This window comes from Nannobrachium achirus, assembly GCF_963921795.1.
Source record: "Nannobrachium achirus genome assembly, chromosome: 4".
In the NCBI taxonomy this organism is placed as follows: Eukaryota; Metazoa; Chordata; class Actinopteri; order Myctophiformes; family Myctophidae; genus Nannobrachium; species Nannobrachium achirus.
Genome location: NC_137813.1, coordinates 47,424,248 through 47,446,595, shown reverse-complemented (window position 1 = coordinate 47,446,595; position 22,348 = coordinate 47,424,248). Strand labels below are relative to the sequence as shown.

Sequence of the window (22,348 nt, the reverse complement as noted above, 5' to 3'; positions counted from 1 at the left end):
ATCAAGATCTGCCTGTGGGTGTGTCTACTTTTAGCAGGAGAGCTTGCATCTTGCATGCTAGTATTGGCATTTCTCACTTGCACACTATCCAAACCTCCACCGGCTGTCCCTCCGAACTCTGGAGTGTCAGGTGATCATTGCTGAAACCTCAGAACAATAGCCACATATTAGCAACCATAAATACAGATGCCCACCCTTTAGCTAACAGAAACTGCTTTTGTAAATGCTGGAATGTTAAAAAGGTCATCTCTTTCACTTTCAATTGTATACATTAGCTATTGTTCATAACTACACAGTCATGTCATCAAAATGCATCTGTCCCATCTAGCGCCACCATCTGGCTGATTTTTAAAAAACACATTTTTGGACACTGCTCCTACAGAATTTGCCCTAAAATCACACAAACCACTACACAGTATCTCTACAGTCACCCTGCTCCTACAGATTTTGCCCTAAAATCATGCACACCAGTACACAGTATCTCTACAGTCATGTAATCACAACGCATCTGTCCCATCTAGCGCCACCATCAGGACGATTTTGCACAAACTACTTTTTGGCCTATTTATGGAGATAAGCGACCAACGGTCGCTTATCTCCCGATTAGGGAGTCTTACTGGTATCATCTTTTTATCAATTCATATTGATGACCAGCTGACAACCTGACCCTCAGGCACAGCTTGTGACTGTGTGATGCTTTAAGGTCATGTACCGTAACCACAAGGTATCTGTCTGATGAGGCCTTATCTACTGCCATGGAGCCTGTGCCTAAAACAATGAGAATTGTTTTGGTTTATAAGGCTCAGCCTGGTGTCATGCAGACACCAGCGAAGGACATCTCTTCAGGAACCTATGAACTCTTTGCTTTGTGTATTGTATGGCTGTTTTTGCTTTAAAATCAATAAAAGGATGTCCTTATGTGTTGAACTGGTGGGTTTTTCAAATAAGTCTCTAGGAAAAATGTATGTAGGCCTATTCAAAGGGCCGATAATAACCATTTATGGTCAGACTGGATGTGGTGGGTGAAGATGTATAGGTATAGGAGCCCATACAGCCATGAGCCATGTGTAGAAACCATGGAATTTAAAGAGACAACACACTTGAAAATACAGCACTTTTATCATTAACATTAGGCTCTAGTCATGCATCATCCTGATATGTCAGATGAAATGAGCAAATTAAATCCATAAGGAAATTAATAAATCATAGGCCTAAAGAGGTGATGTGAGAAAATAACAAAAAATGAATTAAATCAGCACCACAGACAGTGCACAGACTGCACCTATAGGGAGCAATGTGGGACCTGCATTATTTTCAACCTACAGTACACATTTTCCAGTAGTTTCATTTCATTATACCAGAAGTGCACATGTTAATCCTTTCTTTCTCATATCATACCATGCAATATCAGTCAACCACCAGAAGTGATTTATTTTTTACTTGTGATTGTCTCCACCAGCCGAAGGCAGGGGGAGAGTATGTTTTCGCCCCTGTCCGTCCGTGCGTCCGTCCTCCGAGTTTGTGGTCAGCTAATCTCCGGCGCCGTTGGCCCGGTCGCTGCCAAAATGAGCACACACACTCCTTGGATGCAAATTCAGAACCTCTGCCCCACATTTTTCAAATGGCTCTGTTCTAGCGCCACCATGAGGCCGATGTTTGCAAAACACATTTCTGTACACTACTCCTACAGATTTTGTCCAAAAGTCCTACAAATCGGTAGACAGTATCTCGACAGTCATGTGATCATCATGGATATGTCCGATTTTCCATATTCCATCCTGATTGGCTACAATTGGCTTCCAAAGTTTGCAGGACTGCTCCGTTTTGAACAAAATGCCTCAAATTATGAACACAGCGTGCAATCTTGGTGAAATTGGGCGTCCACTAGGTAGAGGAAGAAATGCCATTTCAGATTTCTCAAATCAGCCTCATGGTGGCGCTATAACAGGGCTATTTGTGTGGCCTGGTGGAGACCTGTGCTCGGAAGAGCACTGCTTCTAGTTTTACTATGAGAACAATTGAACAAATAAACTCTTGAATACTGAATCTGGGAGCAAAGACACATCAAAGTCTCTTTGCTCCCTATTTACTCAAATACTTTAAATGTTGAAGTCTTGGAGCAAAGACGTAGCAACTAGAATTTGAAGTCTCTTACATGAAGCACATTGCATCTATCATTTCAAATTGGGGCATGGGGCTTGTACTTGGACCTCTCCTTTTTGTCCTGGACATATGCACAGAATATAGATATTTTCACCACATGTTCACATAAATCTGCCATACTGTCTGTATGGTTGCTTATGATGACATGGTTTGGTATCATTTTAATGTCTAACCAGGCTTTTGTGTGCATCCAGACCGTTTTTAGGTTGCTGGGTTCAGATATTTGATATGAATTTGATCGGACATGTCTCCTTCCTATACAAACCCATTATAACTTCAAACTCTATTTCAATCATTGAAGCAGTTGGTAGAGGCTTATTTAGTCTGTATCAGCCAGAGCGTGGGAGTCTATCCCGTTTCACAATGTGCTAGACCTCTGAGAGATGGATGTGGAGGTGGAGTGTCAGCTTCCAGTACTACACTGAGTTGGTAGAAACTTTCTAATAATGTGAGGCAGTGTTTTTTTTGAGCGGTGCTAACCGCTCCTATAGACCGCTTTTTTACCAAAACCATGATGTCACAAATGATGATGACATGAGTCCGCTAGACCAATGAAACACTTGCTTAGCGGTGCTAACCTTGAATTTCAAAATTGTATTAGAGAGGACGTTCTTTGAATTTCTCAATTGTATGAGTCATGTATTTATTATCTATAATACATGAAAACAAACCACACTTTTAGACAGAGCGCTTTAATCACAGGGCCCTGTCTAAAAGTGTGGTTTGTTTTCATGTATTATAGAGATATCCAGCTCAAGACAATTTTGAAATTCAAAGAATATAAATAAACAGCTTATGATTATCATGTAGATCGAAGTACGAGCTTTACCACGCCTAACCAACCCCATATCCTGGACACTTCATGGGAGCGAAAATACAGTAGAACCTCCTTCTCCTCTTTGGATCTGCAACTACTGTTGAATTTTGTACAATCGGTCTCTCATCTTGCCGGCCTTCTGGCTAAACTGGGACAGTGATCATAAAGGTGATACCTATAATAATGTCATGTTTGGCAGATCCTTGCGGATGTCAGCACTGAGTGACAGAGAGAATGTTTGCAAGATGTCTAGAATGTCTAGAACCACTCCACAGCAGATGTGGGAAAGTCTCGACCAAACAAGTCCAGTATTTGTCTGCAACTCTACAGATCCTTTTGTCATTGTCAAGTAAAGCAATAGAAACTGTGCATGACATTCCAGCTGCTCTTCATGCTCTTTGGTCTTGGGCTTCTCAGCCATCATTTTGCAAGAAGACATCAAATATCGTCCCAACAGAAATAACACTCTGCCACATGCCAGACTTGTCTTTTCAAATGACTTTGTCTTCAAAGTATCTGAACATGACCTTTCAGGGTCATTAGAATGCACTATCCTCATGTATTCTAATCTTTAGGTACCGGTATGTAGACATGGCAAAGTCCAGCTTATGGTCCTTATGGTCCATGCGGCGGATCTCAGACATGTTCCTCATTTGCTGCTGGACCAGCGAGGCCTCAAACACCACCAGCATGAAGAGTGTGAACACACTGTAGTACCAGTACTCATCCAGACACCACGGCCCCACACAGAACACCTGGAACACAAAGAAGGGGGTGGTGGCTCTCTCCCTGAAGAGCTCCAGGAAATCAGGCACCATCATCTCAGCGCGGTTGGTGCCGTATCGCTTCTCTGCCGCTCTCAGGTCTGTCTCCTCCTGGTAGCCACGCCACACCTGGAAGTGGCTCATTGGGTGGCTGATGGGGAACGCCACCGGGAGGAAACATTTCTTCTCCTCTCGGTCGAAGACGTAGCGGATCTTCTGAAACTCAAAGGACAGAATCTCCTCGCCATCCTCACCCTGGTCCCTCTGGAGAGCCACGAGCTCAGCAGAACCGTTATTTGGCGTATGTACCAACTTTGCCAGGGTGGCCTTTTGTGGGTCAGGTTCCTTGGAGCAGGTGAGCCAGCAGTGCGCGTGCACGGACCAATAGCCCCCCTTCAAAAGCTCCTAGTTAGATCTCGGGACCTAGCTGACAGTCCTCCGCCAGGCAGGCCACGCACCGTCTATCCCATCCCCTGCCTTCTGGTCTCTTTCTGGCAGAGACTTTGCCCGAGGCTCCTCTTGCTGGCTAACTGGCTGTTAGCAGTGCACTAAATTTCAAACCGATACTGGTTTAAAGATGAAGTGCCATGATTTCACTCCCCCTAAAATACGATCATCAGGTATTATACTAGTACAAAACTGTGGCACCACCTCTTTAACAACACTGTCTTCTGACCCTAACCCTAACCCTATTATGGAGACTTCCTAATTGTTGGAAGTCTGATCATGTTTCCTATATATCATCTATTGTGATGTAGAAATGACATCATGTAAATGATTGAATGGAATTGGTTTATATTGATGATTGTGAATATTAATTATTAACCTAGTGATTGTGAATGCTAGCTTGACGATGCTGATAAATGCTGACTTGGCGATTGTGAATACTAAACTGCTCATGTTGAATTCGGCTAATTCATGGTTAGAACAGCTATTGATTGATCACGGCCATTTGATTGAAGACACACAAAGCATATATGATTATTTAAAGAAAAACAAGGCTTGAAAATTGTCCACAATGTATCTCCATAAATATATTTGCACCGCTCACTTCGCACGGGTGATATTTTTATTATTCTTTTCATTTATCTATTTATTTAATTTTCAAAAGAAAAACGAATTATAAAAAAACATGGCCATCATCTCAGCGCGGTTGGTGCCGTAACGCTTCTCTGCCGCTCTCAGGTCTGTCTCCTCCTGGTAGCCACGCCACACCTGGAAGTGGCTCATTGGGTGGCTGATGGGGAACGCCACCGGGAGGAAACATTTCTTCTCCTCTCGGTCGAAGACGTAGCGGATCTTCTGAAACTCAAAGGACAGAATCTCCTCGCCATCCTCACCCTGGTCCCTCTGGAGAGCCACGAGCTCAGCAGAACCGTTATTTGGCGTATGTACCAACTTTGCCAGGGTGGCCTTTCCATAAGGGACTGACTGTTCACAGAAAGGGCTTTTTGAGTCTCTATGAGCTTTGGATATCATATCCAGAGTGTTACACATGCACTGAGTCAGACAACTTTGCTCAGTGATTGTGGGTCTCTCCAACCCTATGCACAGAGAAGTGACATTTACCGTATGTGGGGTGCTTCTCTCCCAAAAGTTGAACTGTTTTCAGCTCAAGGCACACAGAGATTTCTGCCAAAGATCAAAGACATCCAGAGGCTTAAACGCTTTGCTTTTGCCAGGAAAAGGTAGTGCTCCAGCGCAACGTTTTCTGTGGACACTGCGCCTCCTGCGAGATATGTCAACTGGGCAAGGCAGTTTTTTCTCTCTGTCTGTCAGCAACATGGTTTCTCTGTCGTCTCTGCGTGACCTGGGTTTCCAGGTCCACCAGTAGGGTTGGTAACATGCTGTCCAGTAAGGCCAGTCCCTTCCAGGAGCAGCGCAGACCCCTAGAAAGCAAAAGGAAAATCAGGTCAGAGACTCAAAAACAAAAATCAGAACTCTTCTCCTTCTGTGGTGAAAATCTATGACACAAAAACATAAAATTCTGCCCATATAAAGTACCTGTCATCAAGAACTAGTAGTCTGCTTGCGAGCAGTTCTTGCACATCCACGGACGTACCAAAGATTTCATGAAGATCCAGGTCAGAGCTGAATAGCTGCCAATGCTGCAAACAATATGCCAGTGCAAAGCGAGAGAGAGAGAGGGGTCAGAGAAAGGGACATGTGGTCCTAATGAACAGCCACGCTTACTCTACATTTATTAATTATATTTCTGGTCATTCATCAGCACCTTTACACAGACAGGATAACAACAGATTGCATTTACTTGAACTCGGGTGCATTTAGTCTTTCACAGTACTACCTACAGTACGATCTGAATAGTTATTCGTATACATCATCTCATTAGGTTAACTTCTAGCTCGTGAAATTATAGTTAAATTAAAGTGTTCCTAATTTTACTGGGGACCCCCTGAACCCCACTATGAGACCCACTGCTGTAGAATACATGTATGAACGGATGAGTAACTGTGTGCATTCACTGTGGATCACCTGGTGAGTTATGCCCTCAGTCATTCGCAGTCCCATCACCAACACTTCCTCCAATCTGCCAAACACAGTGAACATCACAATGAGTGGTGTGGATATATGACGTCACTCCGTCGTGACAGGTATGGACTTTCACAGTATTTTTGAAGCGGTGAAAGCCGCTTCCAAGGAGTGGCTTTGTCTGTCCCGTACAGTCTGTCCCTTAGGCTTCCAAGGAGTCCCGTGTCCGTGTCATGTCCCGTGCATGCAGTATTGAGGATTGGTCAAGCTTCACATGACAATTTGGCCCTCCAGACAAAATCATTAATTCATTAAGAATTCATAAAAATATAGAACTAAAACACATAGAAAGTATAGATCTAGAACACAAAATGTATAGATCTAGAACACAGATTTCATAGCTCTAGAACACATAGAATAAAAATTCACCGCTTCACTTCGAACCGAGGTTTGATTTTCTTTTTGTGATGAATGAACAAAAGGAGAATGCCAGCTTCTCTTCCCCCTGTTTTACTACTAAATATACGTATTAGCCACTTAAACGTATACTTTCTATAAGGGGGTGGGTCTATACTTACTGGCTCCCCTCCCTTTTTCCCTCTACACCAAATATCTTCGCTGAAAATAGCTGATCTACGAGCTCACAACGCAATGCAAAACACTGCATTGGGATGAACAGTTGAACACTGTGAAGAATCTGAAGATACAATCGATCGGCTTACAGTCCAAGATGGTTGAGTGGGATCCTCCTCCGTGTCCCATGTCCCCTCTGCTGGACTTCTTGGATCCAGACGTCAGGCTCCAGGGTCTGGGTACGAGCCTCCCGAACAACACCTCCCTCCCCCAGGGGAACAAAACGTCCATGCGCTCCTGAGAAAGACAATGGCTCTTTGTTCTTCATACTAAAGGCTTAGCACCTCCTCAAATCTAATCAAATTGAGATAATACAAATGATGTCCGATTAAAATGATGCACTCAATCAACGTGATAACTTACCTGGGCCAACACCAAGGTACTGTCCCCCTTTCCAGTATCTCATGTTGTGAAGACTGACGGCATTCTGCAAAAAAAGTGTTTTCTATTCACTCATTTTGAAGAGGCAAAATAAATACAACACACTGTGACAAAGATTACTGAAAGAGCACTTCAACAAAAACAGGAAAACATCACTGATAAAAGATTACTGAAAGAGCACTTCAACAAACACGGCAAACCTAGGGTGCTTAGTTGTGCTGCTGTGTGGCACAACTTTGACCACCGAATTGCACGTCAGATATTGAGATATTGAGAAATGTCATTAATAAAGATTCATCCCCCATTTTTGGTATATATCATTTAAGGCAAAAGATTTCTAAAATAGCTTGCTATGTATCGTATTTCATTGTGTTGTGAACTTGTAGACATGCTATTTCATAAATAGGGCTAATGGTAATAACAGTGTATTTAGTCAATGTGGACCGAGAGTGACATACCGTACATACCGCACATACACCCGACAGCTTTATTGTTGCAATAGTTGCATTGACTAAAGCAGTGGTTCTCAAACGTTTACATTCCAAGGAACAGCCTTAACTCTGAACATTAACGGGTCCGTTTGGTTCCATTTTGCATACTGTCAGAGTACTACTTACGTCAGAGTCAGAGTACTGTCAGAGTACTACTTACGTCAGAGTCAGAGTACTGTCAGAGTACTACTTACGTCACTACTAGTAAGGGTCAAGGAACCCTGAGAGTCCCTGGACCCCACTATGAGAACCACTGGACTAAAGCTACTCACAAAACACCACTGACTGGTCAATATCCACATTTGCTGGGAACTTACGTTTCTCGCAAAGTTTGACACCTCGTACTGCCGAAAACCACGCCCGTGAAGAATCCTCCGGGCGGACGCATACATGGCCGCCGCGACGTTGTCGCTGGGAACACTCAGCTCCCCGCCGTGCACCCGTCTGAACAGCTGGGTGCCTCTCTCCAGGGTCAGCTGGTACAGAGACACGTGTTCGTCGCACGCCTCCAGCAGCTCCGACAGCTCGCTCTCCCAGTCGTCGAGGCTCTGCCCCGGCCGCCCGAACATGACGTCCACCGACACCCTGCCCGGGCACAGCCGCCGAGCCTCCGTAACGGTCTGCAAAGCATGCTGGGAGTTATGGTCTCGCCCCAGCACTTTCAAGTCCTCGTCCCGTAAAGACTGTAGGATTAGAGAGAAGAAAAATTAAATAAAATCACTCAATAACATATCAACAATAGTAACTGAGGGTGCCCACTGGCCTATAGCAGCCCAGGTGCGTACTACATGCTTTGATGCCTGATGTCGCGGGTTCAAGGCCAGACCTTTGCTGCGTGTCACTCCCCATCTCTCTCCCTATTTCCTGTCTAACAACTACTGTACTATCAATAAAGGTAAAAAGACCCCAAAAATAAAAATGGGAACTGAAAAAAAAAAAAAAATACCCAAAAGGTAGCACATCCAAAATTTCAAATCAATGGGGGACAAAGTACTCACATTTCCACTTTTGTATTGGCACAAAACAATAAATGAACCAAACATTTGATCCTGAATTAAGCCAGAAATAGTTTATTATTGCTACTAATTATTCACCTGCACACCAATGGAGAAACGGTTCACGCCTGCCCGGCAATAGTCCTCTAACTTGGACTTTCCTGCAGGTGTAGGGTTGACCTCGAGCGTGACCTCTGCCTTGTCTGAGAGAGCAGCATGTCTGGAAACTGTCTCCAGGACAGCAGCGATGCTGGACGGGGGGGCGAGACTTGGAGTCCCGCCACCGAAGAAGACAGACGTGATGCTAAAGAAACATCATAATCATAATCAATGATGTGTGAGTAGACCAAAGACCAACTGACAACAATGTCATTAAAGCTGAAAGGTGGGTAGGCATTAGATATTAGTTTGAGACAGTTCCTATAGTCTAATAAATATCCATATAGGCCAACCTGGACACCTGACTCAGTCGCAGTAATGTTTCAGTCTCTCGCTGAAGGCACTCTGTCATTAAGGCATTGTTGTCAGATTTAGGAATGTACTTGTTGAAATTGCAGTAGGAACACCTTCTCAAACAGTAGGGCCACTGCAAGAGAGAGGAGACAGTGTCAGTGACAGAGAGTTTGACAGCTTGAGGGCACATACATAATTAACTCAGTATACAATGGCATTGTCACATAAAATATAAGGTAATGGATCAAATAAGTATGCCATTACGGTGATATGATGATGCAACCCAGTCAAGTGCCAACTCAACTCACATGCAGATAGAGCGAAGCCTCGTTCGGGACAGATTTCGAGCCTGACACTTCTGTCACTGCTTGAAATAAGTCGCTTCTTTCAATCACGGATGAGCACCGTCTTACATGTAATGAGGGGGCAAATGCTGCTGTAAGCAATGCACGTGTAATCATTCTGGTCACTGTATATGACGTTCTAATGTACAACAATAAATTCCCATATTGTGCCCCCTGACCCCCCACGGGAAGCGCTCACTATCCCGACTATCCGCTGTTCCGACATGGTCGGCAGGTTAGTTACTTAGCGTCGGCAGGTTAGTTACTTAGCGTAAGGCAGGTTAGTTACTTAGCGTCGGCAGGTTAGTTACTGAGGTAAGGTTTACTGAGGTTAGGTTTAGGGTTGGGGGTAGAGTTAGGGTTATAGTTTTAGTGTCGGAATACCGGACCGTCGGAACCGTCCCCCACTCCAGTCAAAAGAGATGTTGGCATAACACCGGAAGCCTTCACACGGCGAACCAGGAAGAAAAACAAATAATTCATCCTCCAGCTTGTTGGTTTACCCACTTTGACCACGTGGTGGTGCTGTTCGACGTAAGTAATTACAGATATTCTACCTTAGACTCTTGTACAAATACAATACTGACATGTATGTATGCATGCGTGCTTGAATACCTCTCTACAAACAACCCCAAGCAATATTGTGCCTCTATTTACTTTTCCATTATCAGCTGAATGGGTATTCTCTGTCGTCTATTTTAAGAGCACTAAACTGGTCTACTGGTCTGGAGTTCACACTAGGGCACACACAGGTCTATCTTTGGACACAACAACTTATGTCCAAAGATCAAACTGACATAGGCTAATTAGCTATTGACTTCCCTGATTCGTGGCAACACATTGTCTATATTAATAATAGTTCTGCTTGAATCACCTAGAAGGGTCAAGTGATTTGTAGGAAATGTGTACCCAGTTATACTGGTTATATAATGATGAGTTGCTCATCAACCAGATTTGGTTTATTGTAAAGAATTCTAGGACAATAAACAACCACTTCACATACATTATATAATGATTTATTGCATAATGAGTGCTTGTTTATTTATTTATTTTATAAAGAAGTCAATAAATGAGCATGTGCTCTCTGCCAGCCTCATACCCCGAGGGTATTTTCCACCAAATATTAAATCTGGTGCCCAATCAACAGAGAGAGAGAGATTGAGAGAGAGGAGTGAGGGTGGGTATTTAAACCCACTGAACATTTGCATGCAACGTCCTTGCAACAAGTGAATGAAAGGCAAGCGTTAAAGAGTGAATCCCTGCACTACAAACCTGGCAAATGGATAAAAAAAGGAAAGGTGAGTTTCCTTACTTTCTAACAGTTCTGAATACTTTTGACATACACACCATTTTGATTTAATTTAATTCATTATTAATTTATGTATCACCTGTTTTTTGTTGTTGTTTTTTTTAGTTTTCTCAGCACCTGAACTGAGGCTCCTGGTTGTCGGCAGCAGTGGACCATCTCAGTTTCTATTGACCAATGCAATCCTTGGCAGGCATCTGTTTCCTAAAGACACCACCAGCCTCCCATGCGCAACAAAGTTCACGGGGGAGTTGGCAGGGCGGCGAGTGGCTGTGATCAATGGACTGAACATCTTCGCGAAAGACATATGCCAGGCCAAGAGGTCAATGGAGCTGAAGAGGTCCAAGTGCCTGTGCGTCCCCGGTCCCCACGCCCTGCTCATTGTATTTGACCTGGAGAAGATCTCCCCAAACGACATGTTGGCCCCAAAGCTGGTGATGAGACGCTTCGGAGAGAAATGCATCTCTCACTGCATGGTCCTCTTGGCGTACGGAGGAAACCCGGATCGGGCAAACCTGGGTGACATGGTGCTGGAACTGATCGAGATGTTCGGAGGGCGCTTCCACATCTTCAGCAAGAACTGCAGGGATCGCAGCCGGAGCCGGGAGCTCCTGCAGAAGCTCGAGCGGATGGTGGAGTCTATGGACGGTGACCACTTCTCCAGCAGAAGCTTCCGTACGGCGGAGGACAGCGTGAAGAAAGAGGAGAAGAAACTCCGGCAAGAGAAGGAGCTGGAGGCGGAGAAGCTGTGGAGCGAACTGGAGAAGCAGTACAGTAGGCAGGAGCTGAATCGGCAGAAAGAAGCCTACAACATTGCCGTCGCGGCGGAGATCAGAGCCCGGGCAGAAGTGGACAACGACTGGCTCAGAATCTCCTGGACCAGAGGGGTGGGAATGGGCTTCTGTGCCGGGGTTGGCATGGGCATCCTAGTGGGCGCTGTGGGGGGCGCGGGGATCATGGTTCTGTATGGGATAATAGGTGGTGCTATGGGGGGTGCAGCAGGAGGTGCGGCCCAGGTGGCCATAAAAAACATAGACGGCAGAGTTGCACCTCCTTCCAGGCTCAACTTCAACTCCATCTTCATCAATCGCTTCTATATACAATGAATAGTGTTGCGTTTTATGTGATCTCTCGTGTGGGAACAAAGTGTTAAAAACATGTTTTATATCATGCACCTTTGTTTCTGTGGTTTCTGTACATCAGGGTTCCCCAATTAGTGTCCCCCAAGGGCCGAATTATGTCTAGGGTACCAAGCCTAGGGCCACAACATTGCAGGGGGTGACAGTGGCATTCCCGCAACTCCAGTGACAGTTCAGATATCGTCGTTGAAAACCTTATATGTCCAAAACCGTTCGTTTTGCATTTAAAAATGATTTAAACTAGTGAAAACAGCCGATCAGCCGATCTACAAGCACACAACGCCTCTCACCGCGAGGCGTTGTGTGCTTGTAGATCTGCTGTTTTCACTACTTTTGTGCGACGGCCTTGTATGATGAAGCAGGGCTTTACTTTGCGAAAGAACGTACACATTTGGAGATAGGCCTACAAGGTTTCCACCCGACAACAACGATATACTAGTGTTGTTTCTGCTCTTATACCACCATTATTAATGGGGTTGGTGGGGGCCTGACAGTAGCCCCCTGTGGGCCGCAAATGGCCCGAGGGCCGCCTATTGGGGAACCCTGCTGTACATGTTCTGGTCAGATTCAAAATTGGATTTAGAAAATGTGTAACTTTAATCAGCCTCACTTCAAGCTAACACGTAGATTTGGAACAGTGGATTCTTTAGGAGTGGTTATTATTAGTTCTGACAGTAAATCTCTCAAAGCTCTTTTAGTTTTGTTTTGCACTGATTGACCTCCCCATAGCAGTGTGTGTTTTGCTTGTCAGTGGTCACTATCCTGTGTACATAATCCTTTGGGGTGGAGTCTCAACCTGAGATGCCATTGTGTAAAGTACTGCCCCCTTCCTAAACAACACACACCTAAGTACACCTGCCGTAGCCCATTGTACTGTCTGAATTATCCAGAAACAGAGACTATTTGTGGACAGCTGTTATAGGTAAGGTAAACTTTGTCATTACAAGCTAACTTTATCAGTCGGTAATTCTCTTTTCTAAAACTGTGCTCGTGTTCTGTCTTGATAATGATGAAAGCGTGAAGAAACTGAAACTAAAACACAAACGATGTAACTGTTGTTTAGAAATATTTCCTTTTACAAACTTGTGTTTCACCACATTATTGTTGAAATGTATTGGTTTCATTGTATTTGAAGTAAAGAAAAGGGTTTCATGTCTGTCTTGTGAAAGATTTTCAGAAGAATTCATTAGCAGTAACCTCAGAGATCCATTGTGTTGTGGCTACCTGTTCTGCCACATACTTTAGTTTACGTCCTGTTCTCAGTCACTCAGCGTCACCTTTCTCACTAACTTCCTCTTAAGTATTAACCAAAATAATTCTCTCCATTTCGTTATTTGATCAATAAAACGGCACTGGACCGTGGTATATAGTGTATAGTAGTACCTATAGTCTGAAAGCCTGGTGAGGCGAGGTTACCTATAGTCAGAGGGTTCACGTTTACAAACATGCCATTCACAGCCAATAAAACGAATGATAGTTCTCTACATAACGAACATAGTGTACATGTCATTCCATTTGTGTAATACCATTACGTAACAGGAGGTGGAATGCTGCTCTATGCAGCCCAAGGGCATAAGTTCAACTGTGCTGAACTGAAAACTGATGATCTTATTGATTTAGCTCTTGTATTCTACTGTAAATGCTTTTGAGTGCAGAATAAACTGTGTTTCTAAACTGGAAAAAAAGATAGAAGAAGGCTGTTTCTTTCACAAATATAGTTTTCAAAAGCAACGTTAGAACAATTTACTATACTTATTGTACTATTATTGTTTAGTATTCTTTATATAAATGTATGCCAACAGTGTTGAAGATAACCTATTCAAATACTTTCACAATAGGCTTGCTATTTCAACAAAAGACATTTGAGCTTGGTTGCTTTTTTTTTAAGCCAAGTTAAATGTTTATTCATCTCAAGTATATTTCAATTTGTTTGAGCTTCATATCACTACATATTCACGTGTTCAAGTAGTGGGATTGTTTTAATCTTCACTAACACAGCGCTTAAACAAAGTGTGAAGAAAGTTGGACTTTCATAGTTTTCTGTAACAAACTGGGAAACCTCTATTTCTGTGCCTTCCTGTATATGTGTATTTAAAATAGATACCCATGTAGTCCTTTTTCAATATTGTCATCAACTGTCATTAATATACCAAAATAAATCCTCCAGTTCTACGCAACACAGAAGGGGGGGGGGGGGGGGGGGGGCTTTTTTCTTATTTACACATAACAACTCAAAGGTATATTAATGACAATTCAATATTGAAAATGGGTGGTTCTCCCCTTTAACTTTTATAAGATTATTTCCCCAGGCATTGCATTTCTCCTTTACGGTAGCAAAACAAATATTTACTCGTATGGGAGCTCAGCAGAGTCATGTAGGGCTGCCACTTTCTCTCCTATTTGTCGATGCTGGTTGGTAAAAGGCATTGTCTGTCTTTCCAGAGTATGTCGTCTACGATAGGCCTCCTCCCAGAGAAGCACTTCTTGTGTGCTCTGTGTATGGACATTTTCATCAGCCCAGTGACCATACCATGTGGACACAGCTTTTGCAAGACTTGTCTCAGCCAGTATTGGACGCGACACCAGTCTTACTGCCCCCAGTGCAAGAGAGTATTTACTCAGAGGCCTGGCCTCAGTGTCAACCGAATCCTGGCAGATGTGTCAGACAATTACAGGAAGAATCGACCGGTGATATCACCTGTTGAGGAGATGGTAATAACTCGAATCTTGCTGCCATTTCTTCTCCTCCATAACTATCAAAATAGTAACATGCCTTAATTTGATGTTGTTGCTCATGTGTGTCTTGCTTTATTCCTGCACACAAACAAACACACACGCACACACACACAAATAAACACAAACACGCACGCACGCGCACGCACACACACACACACACACACACACACACACACACACACACAGGTAGATGTTGAGCAACTGATTCAAGAGAGGCTACAGAAAATAGAAAGGATAAAATGCTCTCTACAGCTCTTAAAGGTAACATTTCATATTGATAATATATGTGATATCATGATGATGCTGATGATGATGATGATGACGGTAATGATGATGATGATGATGATGATGGTAATGATGATGCTGTGGTCCAATCAGACTTCTTGTCACAGGGAGGTGCGTGAGAGCCAGAAGGTGTTCTCTGCCCTGGTGAACGCCATGGAGAAGAGCCACAAAGCGGTCGTGGTGGCAATCGAGGACAGGCAGAGAGAGGAAGAGAAGAGAGTAGAAAAGTTTGTGAAGGAGCTCGAAAGGGAGATCAAGGAACTGAGGAGGAGCGAGAACAATGAGTCTGCCCCTGAGCCACAGGACGAGGAAGGAGACGATGAGAAAAAGGTTGAGCACCAGCACCTTTCGGGGATATCATGTTACTTTGTATATGTATAGGCATTTATCATATCGTCGTTGTCGGATGGAAACCTCGTATCTCCAAGTTTCAAATTTGTACGTTCTTTCGCAAAGTAAAGCCCTGCTTCATCATACAAGGCCGTCTCACAAAAGTAGTGAAAACAACAGCTCTATGTGCTTGTAGATCAGCTGTTTTCAGTAGTTTAAATCATTTTTAAACTGATAAATGCAAAATGAACGGTTTTGGACATATAAGGTTTTCACACGACAACGGCGATATATATGATAAATGCCTTGTAAATTGCTACACTCAAAGTAATATATCTTATGTATATTATGTATCTTGTGTATATTACACAGAGCATCACTTCCAACGTATGGCCCTCTAATATGAAGGATTGGTCCAGGGTTACGATAGAAGCTGACCCTTGTCTTGGGGTCACCAGAAGAGCCCTTTCGGAGGAGATGGATAAGATAAGGGCGGAGGTAAACAGGCTCTGCAAATCAGGTCAGTGAAATTTTTGGCATGACCCATATATCTCACTCAACTCGGGTCTTTTAACGTGAATGACTGCACTTCTCAGTTCTCCTTGGCTATAACCCAGCTTCTATCGTATTTTTCCTACCTCACTAAGATCTCAATTCTTTCACTTCTCTGTTTGCAGAACTAAAGCGAATTGAAAAATACTCAGGTAATCATTGGGTGCATGCCAGGGACATGAACCACATTTGTATATGTTTTATTACCTGATGTAACAGTTGCTTGACTTCCCGCTGACCTTTTGTTCTCCTTCCGTCTCAGTGGACATTAACCTGAGTGCTAAGACGGCCCATCCCGCCCTGTGTGTCTCAGACGATAGAAAAGAGGTGAGACACACGGACAAGCTCCAGGAGGTGCCCGAAAACCCCAAGAGGTTCGACCGCGTGGCCAATACCCTGGGCAAGGAGAGCTTCGGCGGTGGGAGATACTACTGGGAGGTGGAGGTGGGGGAGAAGATAGAGTGGAGTCTCGGAGTGGTCAGACAGTCTGTGAACAGGAAAGGCAAGTTCACCGTCTGCCCGGCCAACGGCTACTGGACACTGAGCCTGAAGCCTGGAGGCCAGTACGTGGCCAACACGTCGCCCGTCACCCCACTGGCTGTGGGACAGAAGCCGACGAAGATCGGCGTGTTTTTGGATTACAGGGAGGGCCATGTGTCCTTCTACTGCGTGGACACCGGAGTCCACATCCACACCTTCACAGATAGCTTCACTGACAGGCTCCATCCTTTCTTCAACCCTGGGCGCCTGTACAGTGGCAAAAACGCTGCCCCCTTAAAGATTATCTCCAGTTGCTGCAGCATCTGAACTTCTAGGAAATATATTCTAAAGTGTACATATATTTATATACAGTAATATATTAATTTATAAGGGCACTTTTTTTCAACTTCAAGCAGTGTAATAATCATGCTATTAATTAAGATTATATATATAACAATGCAGAATGGCCCAATGCTGGCACTGACCCATTCCTCTCCAGCACATTACATAACTATTTTCAACCTTTCTTTCATGAACGTGGGCACAAAGAGGTTGCACAAGGTACAGCAAGGAGCAACATGAAGCACACTTATTCCCTTCAGTATGAAGTATTATCAAATGGCTGTACAGGAGAGAGAAGGCGAGATGAAACAGAGAGCGAGAGAAAAGGCTCGCAGCGTGGAACACAAGAGAGCCCAAGATGAAAAAGAGGAGAGAATGAGTTGTTGGTGGGGTGCAGGGTGGGACAGAGAGGTTGGCGAGGAGTGGGGATGGAGGGCACGGGCAGAACAGCGGGGCATTGTGCTCGCACACCAGGCACTGGAAGACACACTCGGACACATTCACGCATTCACACACTGGCTCGGGCGCGCACAGAAGCGCGTGCTTCTGCCCACCGCCACCACACAGTCTTGTGCTGGCATCTCCGGAGGACAGCCCCTCTCTCTCAGTCCAGTCCTGGTGTGTCCAAGCCCATCAGCACCTCTCTTGCTTCAGTTCACCTGACCCTCTGAGTGAAGATCCTCTCAGGGCCATCATCATCATCATCAACCTGATCCAGGCACTTACAACGGACTTCCTGGACCATAGGACTGGAAGACTAAGACCAGTCTCTGGACCATCACCAAGGGAAGGCGTTTCGGCTCCACAAGAACGCTTAACTTGAGGTAAATTTCAAATGTTGTCCGTAGCAACACCTAGTAGTCAACTTTTGAAAATAATGACTGAAAAGAAATTAGTTTCAGTTCATTTCAAAGACAGGAACACACGTGTCATCATTAAGTAAATTCCCTCTGCCAGCATTGAATCTAAATGCTTACAGAGTTTTACACAATGCTAAGAGTAAGTGTGTATAGAGTTACTTGTGTGTTGAAATTCGAAACAAATATTTGTATACTGTAGTATCTCCCTACAAACACCCCAACAAATGTGCCTCTCCACATGGGTAGGACAACTGTAACATCTGGTCCTATACAAGCAGGAATAAAGTGTATGAATTAATATACTAGAAGAGATGAGTTGATTCACAGTATTGGTAAAAGATGGACATTGAGAGCTGTGATAAATTGAGACAGGTCGTCCGGGCCCACTCTACAAGTCTCCATGAAAGCTGCTTGTGTTCAGAGGCTCCTCATGTTTTTCTGAGATTATCCACTCACCCGGCCAGGCGTAGCTTGACACCCACAGCTGTGTGTCAAAGGAAGCCATTCTCTGTGCTCTTCACTGGAATCCACTCAACATGGGCCTCCCAGCCTGTGTCCAAATATTTATGATAAATATATGCTCCATGATCTTTTGAAATCTACTCATGTTATGCTAATTGTCTACAAGTAGTAATCCCGTTTAGAGTCATTCATGTTTTTTTTTGCTATTATTATGGTTGTGCGGCACTACTTGTGTGGTGGACAAAATGTACTCAAAGGGAGCTGGAGTCTAACCATTGCTTTCTGTTTTTCTGTTTCAGGTACCAGCCCTCGTCTGCCCCAAGCTGACCTCACAGGGGGTCCGGGGGACCAGAGTCTACCACACTTTTCCAGCCGTATAGACTGCGCTGACCTAATCACGACTCTTCTTGGGACTATAGTCGGGCCTTGGTGCGACAAGGAGAGAGACAGATTTCATATAGCCAAGACGAAGCCAACTGATCCAGACTACACCTTTTGCCATGGCAACCACAGGCATGCAACTGCTGGGCCTCATCCTGTGCATCATAGGCTGGGTAGGTGGCGCATTAGTATGTGCCATGCCCATGTGGCGAGTTACTGCCTTCATTGGTAACAACATAGTGGTGGCTCAGATCATCTGGGAGGGCCTTTGGATGACGTGCATTGTGCAGAGCACAGGTCAGATCCAGTGTAAGGTGTACGACAGCATGCTGGCCTTGCCCAGCGACATGCAAGCTGCCCGGGGTCTAACGGTGCTGTCCATGCTGATGTGCGGCCTCTCTTTGGCCCTGGGTGTCGTGGGAGTCAAGTGCACCAAGTGCATCGGGGTGAACAGCCTAAAGGCCCGCATCGCTCGCATCTCCGGCGCCATCTTCGCCATCGCAGGCTTCCTGTACCTTGTGCCCATTTGCTGGACTGCCCATGCCATCATCAGGGACTTCTATGACCCACACGTAGCAGCGCCACACAAGCGTGAGCTGGGCCCTGCCCTGTACATCGGCTGGGTGGCCTCTGCCCTGATCCTTATAGGGGGGTCTCTGCTCTACGCTGGATCGGCGCCCCCTGGCATGCCTGGCTCTCCCACCTTCAGCAGTGGAGACAGCAGTCCGCGTAGGGCACCTGCCTCACAGGTCAAAGGTTACGTCTGAGAGCCCATACCCCAGACCCACAAATCCACCCTGACCAGTGAAAATTGAAAAACCTATTTTTTTTTTCTCTCCCTCTCTCAATATTCCTCTTTTTAATTATTTGATATTTAATGTTGCCATTTTGCCTTTTTCCTTGGAAAGCTGCAGGAGGCTATTTGGGGAAATCTGAACTCATTTTATTATTTCATTATTCCCATGTCCTCCGATAACCTTGTTTGCTCTGTTTGTCAGTGTAAAATATACAATAAAGTCTTCAGTCTTCCAATTCCTCCAAAGGAGAACATTGTGTGTATTTCCATGTCTTACAAACAGAAACACAGTAGCTCTTCTTTAAAAAAATGTGCTTTTAGTTTCTACAGCACATGTTTTCTCATTCATGTGAACAATAATGAGTAGTGCTGCGCTGATTGGGGCAGAACAATAGAACAATAGGGATGTGTTTACGTTTGTCTGTGGTGCCATACTGTTGACAAGTGTCTCTGTGTGTGTGTGTGTGTGTGTGTGTGTGTGTGTGTGTGTGTGTGTGTGTGTGTGTGTGTGTGTGTGTGTGTGTGTGTGTGTGTGTGTGTGTGTGTGTGAGAGAGAGAGGGAGAGAGGGAGAGAGGGAGAGAGAGAGAGAGAGAGAGAGAGAATGAAAGAGCGTGAGAGTGAAAGGAATTGTGTGCGTGAATTGTCTTTCGCCCGATTCTCTGTTCTCTACTATCTAGCAATGAAGAAATAGAAACAATAATAATAATAATAATGTTAATCTTTGTCCCAAGATTATAAAGACTTTGTATCCTTCCATGGTTTAACACAGACTGAGCCAGACCAATAAACCAAACACATTCATGACACTTCCTCCTTGAGTGTGCAAGCATGTAATGTGGGATGATCTTAGCTCACTATGGAGCATATCTTTATTCATGAGACATTGTTGAGATCTCTCAGCATATTTTGCTAAATGTCTTTGATTTAAATGGCTCTTCATGATCCCTATTTATATATACGGTATACAGTACTTTACATACTGTACAGCACTTTGGTCGACACTGTCGTTTTTAAATGCGCTTTATAAATAAAGTTTGATTTGATTTGATATTTAAACTATTCCAGCAAATTAATATTAACCACATGGAACTTTTTTCTCTTGATTATGATGACATTATTAACACATATCATCAGCAATATTGGTTATTGGATTTCATTATTATTCAGTGGTTTGTATTTTTCTGGTCGCACATAGGCAAGGCAAGGCAGTTGTATTTGTATAGAACATTTCAACAAAGCCATTCAATGTGCTTAACACAGAACATCAAGCAAAGGAAACAATTTTCCAAATTATAAAATGACATTAGGATGCATAAAACAAAATATGTAAACAGTTATAGATACAGTTACAGGGCAGAAGAGAAAAGAAAACAGAAAAAATTAAAATGACTCAATCAAAGGTGGCGGCAAACAGACAGGTCTTTAGTTGTGTTTTAAAATAAATAAGCGTGACAGCAGACCAGCAGTTTTCTGGGAGTTTGTTCCAGATTTGTGCTGCATAATGCATAAAAACTAAATACTGCTTACACACGTTTGTTTTTGGTTATAGAGACAGAAAGCAGGCCTTTAATTACCAGATGACCTGAGGGGTCTGGATGGTCCATGATGTTGTACAAGAAAATCAGAAATGTTACTGTATTTACTGTAGATTAATAAACTGTAAGTTAGCCCATGATGATGACAACATACTTGGCAGCATCCCATTCATTTTCTTCCACCGTCCTTTTGTAACGGCTGAGGGCAGAGCACCACACTGTCACTGTACAGAGCATTACAACACCACGGGGACAATGGACACTAGTGTTCCAAGTACCAGGTAGTGACTCACGTATGACCTAAGCAGGCCTATACCAATGTTGGAAATAAAGTAATGCTGTATAAGGCAGCAAGGCAGTTTGTGTCCTTGTGTTTAGACCGTAGACAGAGCATGAAAACTGCACTATAGGCAATAAACAAGCAGAGCAACATCTTGCTGGAGCTTCCAATGGAGTTAGTGTGCTACTCTGTACCACATTTATACCAGTATTATTGAGTGATTTGAGTCGATCCAGGATACATATCATACCATGTCAGCATGTTTTTGTATGCTTAAATAAAATATATATTTTTTTACCTCACAAGGTGCTCTTCACTAAACAGACTACAAGAGAGTCTCGAGACCTTTTCCAACTCCTTCAGACTGGCAGTCTGTGGCATTGCATGTCAGGCAGACAATAGACCCTTTGGTACCCATACAGTATGTTGCTTCCTTCACACACAGGTGTTACTAATGCCACTAATAATTTAGGCTCTTCCCATTCAGGTCAAACTGGTCAGGATGCTTATGTTGGCTCACTGTAAAGACACAATAGAAGGCAGTAGAAGAAGTTATGCAGTATAAACAGAGCCTTAATTGATAGTAATTTCATTGGTAACACATGAGTCGACATTACACAACTATATAGCAGCCTTATCTAAGGGTTTCCTCATGAATTGCTTTGATACTTAGAATTTCATACATTTGTTATAACTTGAGGAACATGCCAGAGTGGTTAATTTAATTCATTTTCTTCTACCAAAACTAAACCTTTCCTCTTGGGAATATACGCAAATAGAGGTATAGGCCTATAAGGGAAATTGGGTTGTGTGCTTTTTGAGTTGCAGTGACAAGATTAGTAGATTACACATTTACTAAAAACCTTCAACTGATTGATTGATTGATTGATTGATTGATTGATTGATTGGTCAATTGATTAAATACTTTGTCAGCTGTTCGCATAGGAAAAGCACAGGACAGTACAGTTCAGATACATTGTCTACTATTAAGATTTATACCAAAGAAAGCACAATGGCTTGTTCTTTTGTACTAAGAGTAATAACACAAAAATAACACATAACACAAAAAGCCCTAGGGGATTGTTTACATTGTGGTCCTGTGTTTTAATTTCATCAATATTGTATGGGGATTAAAAGTAATATATCCTAAAACCTCAAAATTCATACAAGTAAAGTTTTTATCTGCAGATATATCTGCAGATATATATATATATATATATATTTTTTTTCTTTACATATCTACTGCATAGTACTGTGTTCTATTTGTCTGTCATTCAATGTTATATGAGATACTTTAATGGTTTCCTGTTGAAATAAGCTTAGTCTTTTCAT

At 43.5% G+C, this 22,348-nt stretch overlaps 3 protein-coding genes across 4 annotated transcripts; 2 read left to right on the top strand and 1 right to left on the bottom strand.

Annotated features, from left to right (window-relative positions):
* Positions 1-5,329: 5,329 nt before the first annotated feature.
* Positions 5,330-9,783, bottom strand: rsad1 (radical S-adenosyl methionine domain containing 1). Its single transcript, XM_080724405.1, has 9 exons — positions 9,496-9,783; positions 9,187-9,320; positions 8,834-9,038; positions 8,057-8,422; positions 7,231-7,294; positions 6,957-7,104; positions 6,238-6,292; positions 5,749-5,852; positions 5,330-5,633 (listed from the first exon to the last, which is right to left on the bottom strand). The coding sequence occupies exons 1-9, from the start codon at positions 9,646-9,648 to the stop codon at positions 5,486-5,488; spliced, it is 1,377 nt and encodes a 458-aa protein (XP_080580531.1). The 5' UTR covers positions 9,649-9,783; the 3' UTR covers positions 5,330-5,485.
* Positions 9,784-10,810: 1,027 nt separating this feature from the next.
* On the top strand, positions 10,811-11,943 carry LOC308282952 (GTPase IMAP family member 4; the record flags this gene model as incomplete). Its single annotated transcript, XM_080723340.1, has 2 exons — positions 10,811-10,829; positions 10,946-11,943. 2 exons carry the CDS (start codon positions 10,811-10,813, stop codon positions 11,941-11,943), a joined length of 1,017 nt encoding a protein of 338 aa, XP_080579466.1.
* Positions 11,944-12,820: 877 nt separating this feature from the next.
* cldnk (claudin k) lies at positions 12,821-19,404 on the top strand. Of its 2 annotated transcripts, XM_080723636.1 has the most exons (8): positions 12,821-12,898; positions 14,419-14,688; positions 14,899-14,973; positions 15,091-15,327; positions 15,700-15,847; positions 16,005-16,031; positions 16,142-17,525; positions 18,323-18,504. In XM_080723636.1, exons 2-7 carry the CDS (start codon positions 14,422-14,424, stop codon positions 16,684-16,686), a joined length of 1,299 nt encoding a protein of 432 aa, XP_080579762.1. In that variant the 5' UTR covers positions 12,821-12,898; positions 14,419-14,421; the 3' UTR covers positions 16,687-17,525; positions 18,323-18,504. The 2 variants fall into 2 exon arrangements, with proteins under 2 accessions (XP_080579762.1, XP_080579763.1); XM_080723637.1 differs by lacking the exons at positions 12,821-12,898; positions 14,419-14,688; positions 14,899-14,973; ... (1 more) ...; positions 15,700-15,847; positions 16,005-16,031 and having other exon boundaries at positions 16,701-17,525; positions 18,323-19,404.
* Positions 19,405-22,348: the final 2,944 nt, after the last annotated feature.

Bases quoted from the DNA above. Each gene is read 5' to 3' on its own strand.
- rsad1 (XM_080724405.1), bottom strand. From the start codon at position 9,648: ATGATTACACGTGCATTGCTTACAGCAGCATTTGCCCCCTCATTACAT. The intron at 7,295-8,056 runs GTAAGTTCCCAG...CTTTTTTTGCAG, and splicing joins TGTCAAACTTTGCGAGAAAC to AATGCCGTCAGTCTTCACAA. The intron at 7,105-7,230 runs GTAAGTTATCAC...TGTCTTTCTCAG, and splicing joins GTACCTTGGTGTTGGCCCAG to GAGCGCATGGACGTTTTGTT.
- cldnk (XM_080723636.1), top strand. From the start codon at position 14,422: ATGTCGTCTACGATAGGCCTCCTCCCAGAGAAGCACTTCTTGTGTGCT. The intron at 15,848-16,004 runs GTCAGTGAAATT...CTCTGTTTGCAG, and splicing joins AAACAGGCTCTGCAAATCAG to AACTAAAGCGAATTGAAAAA. The intron at 16,032-16,141 runs GTAATCATTGGG...CTTCCGTCTCAG, and splicing joins GCGAATTGAAAAATACTCAG to TGGACATTAACCTGAGTGCT.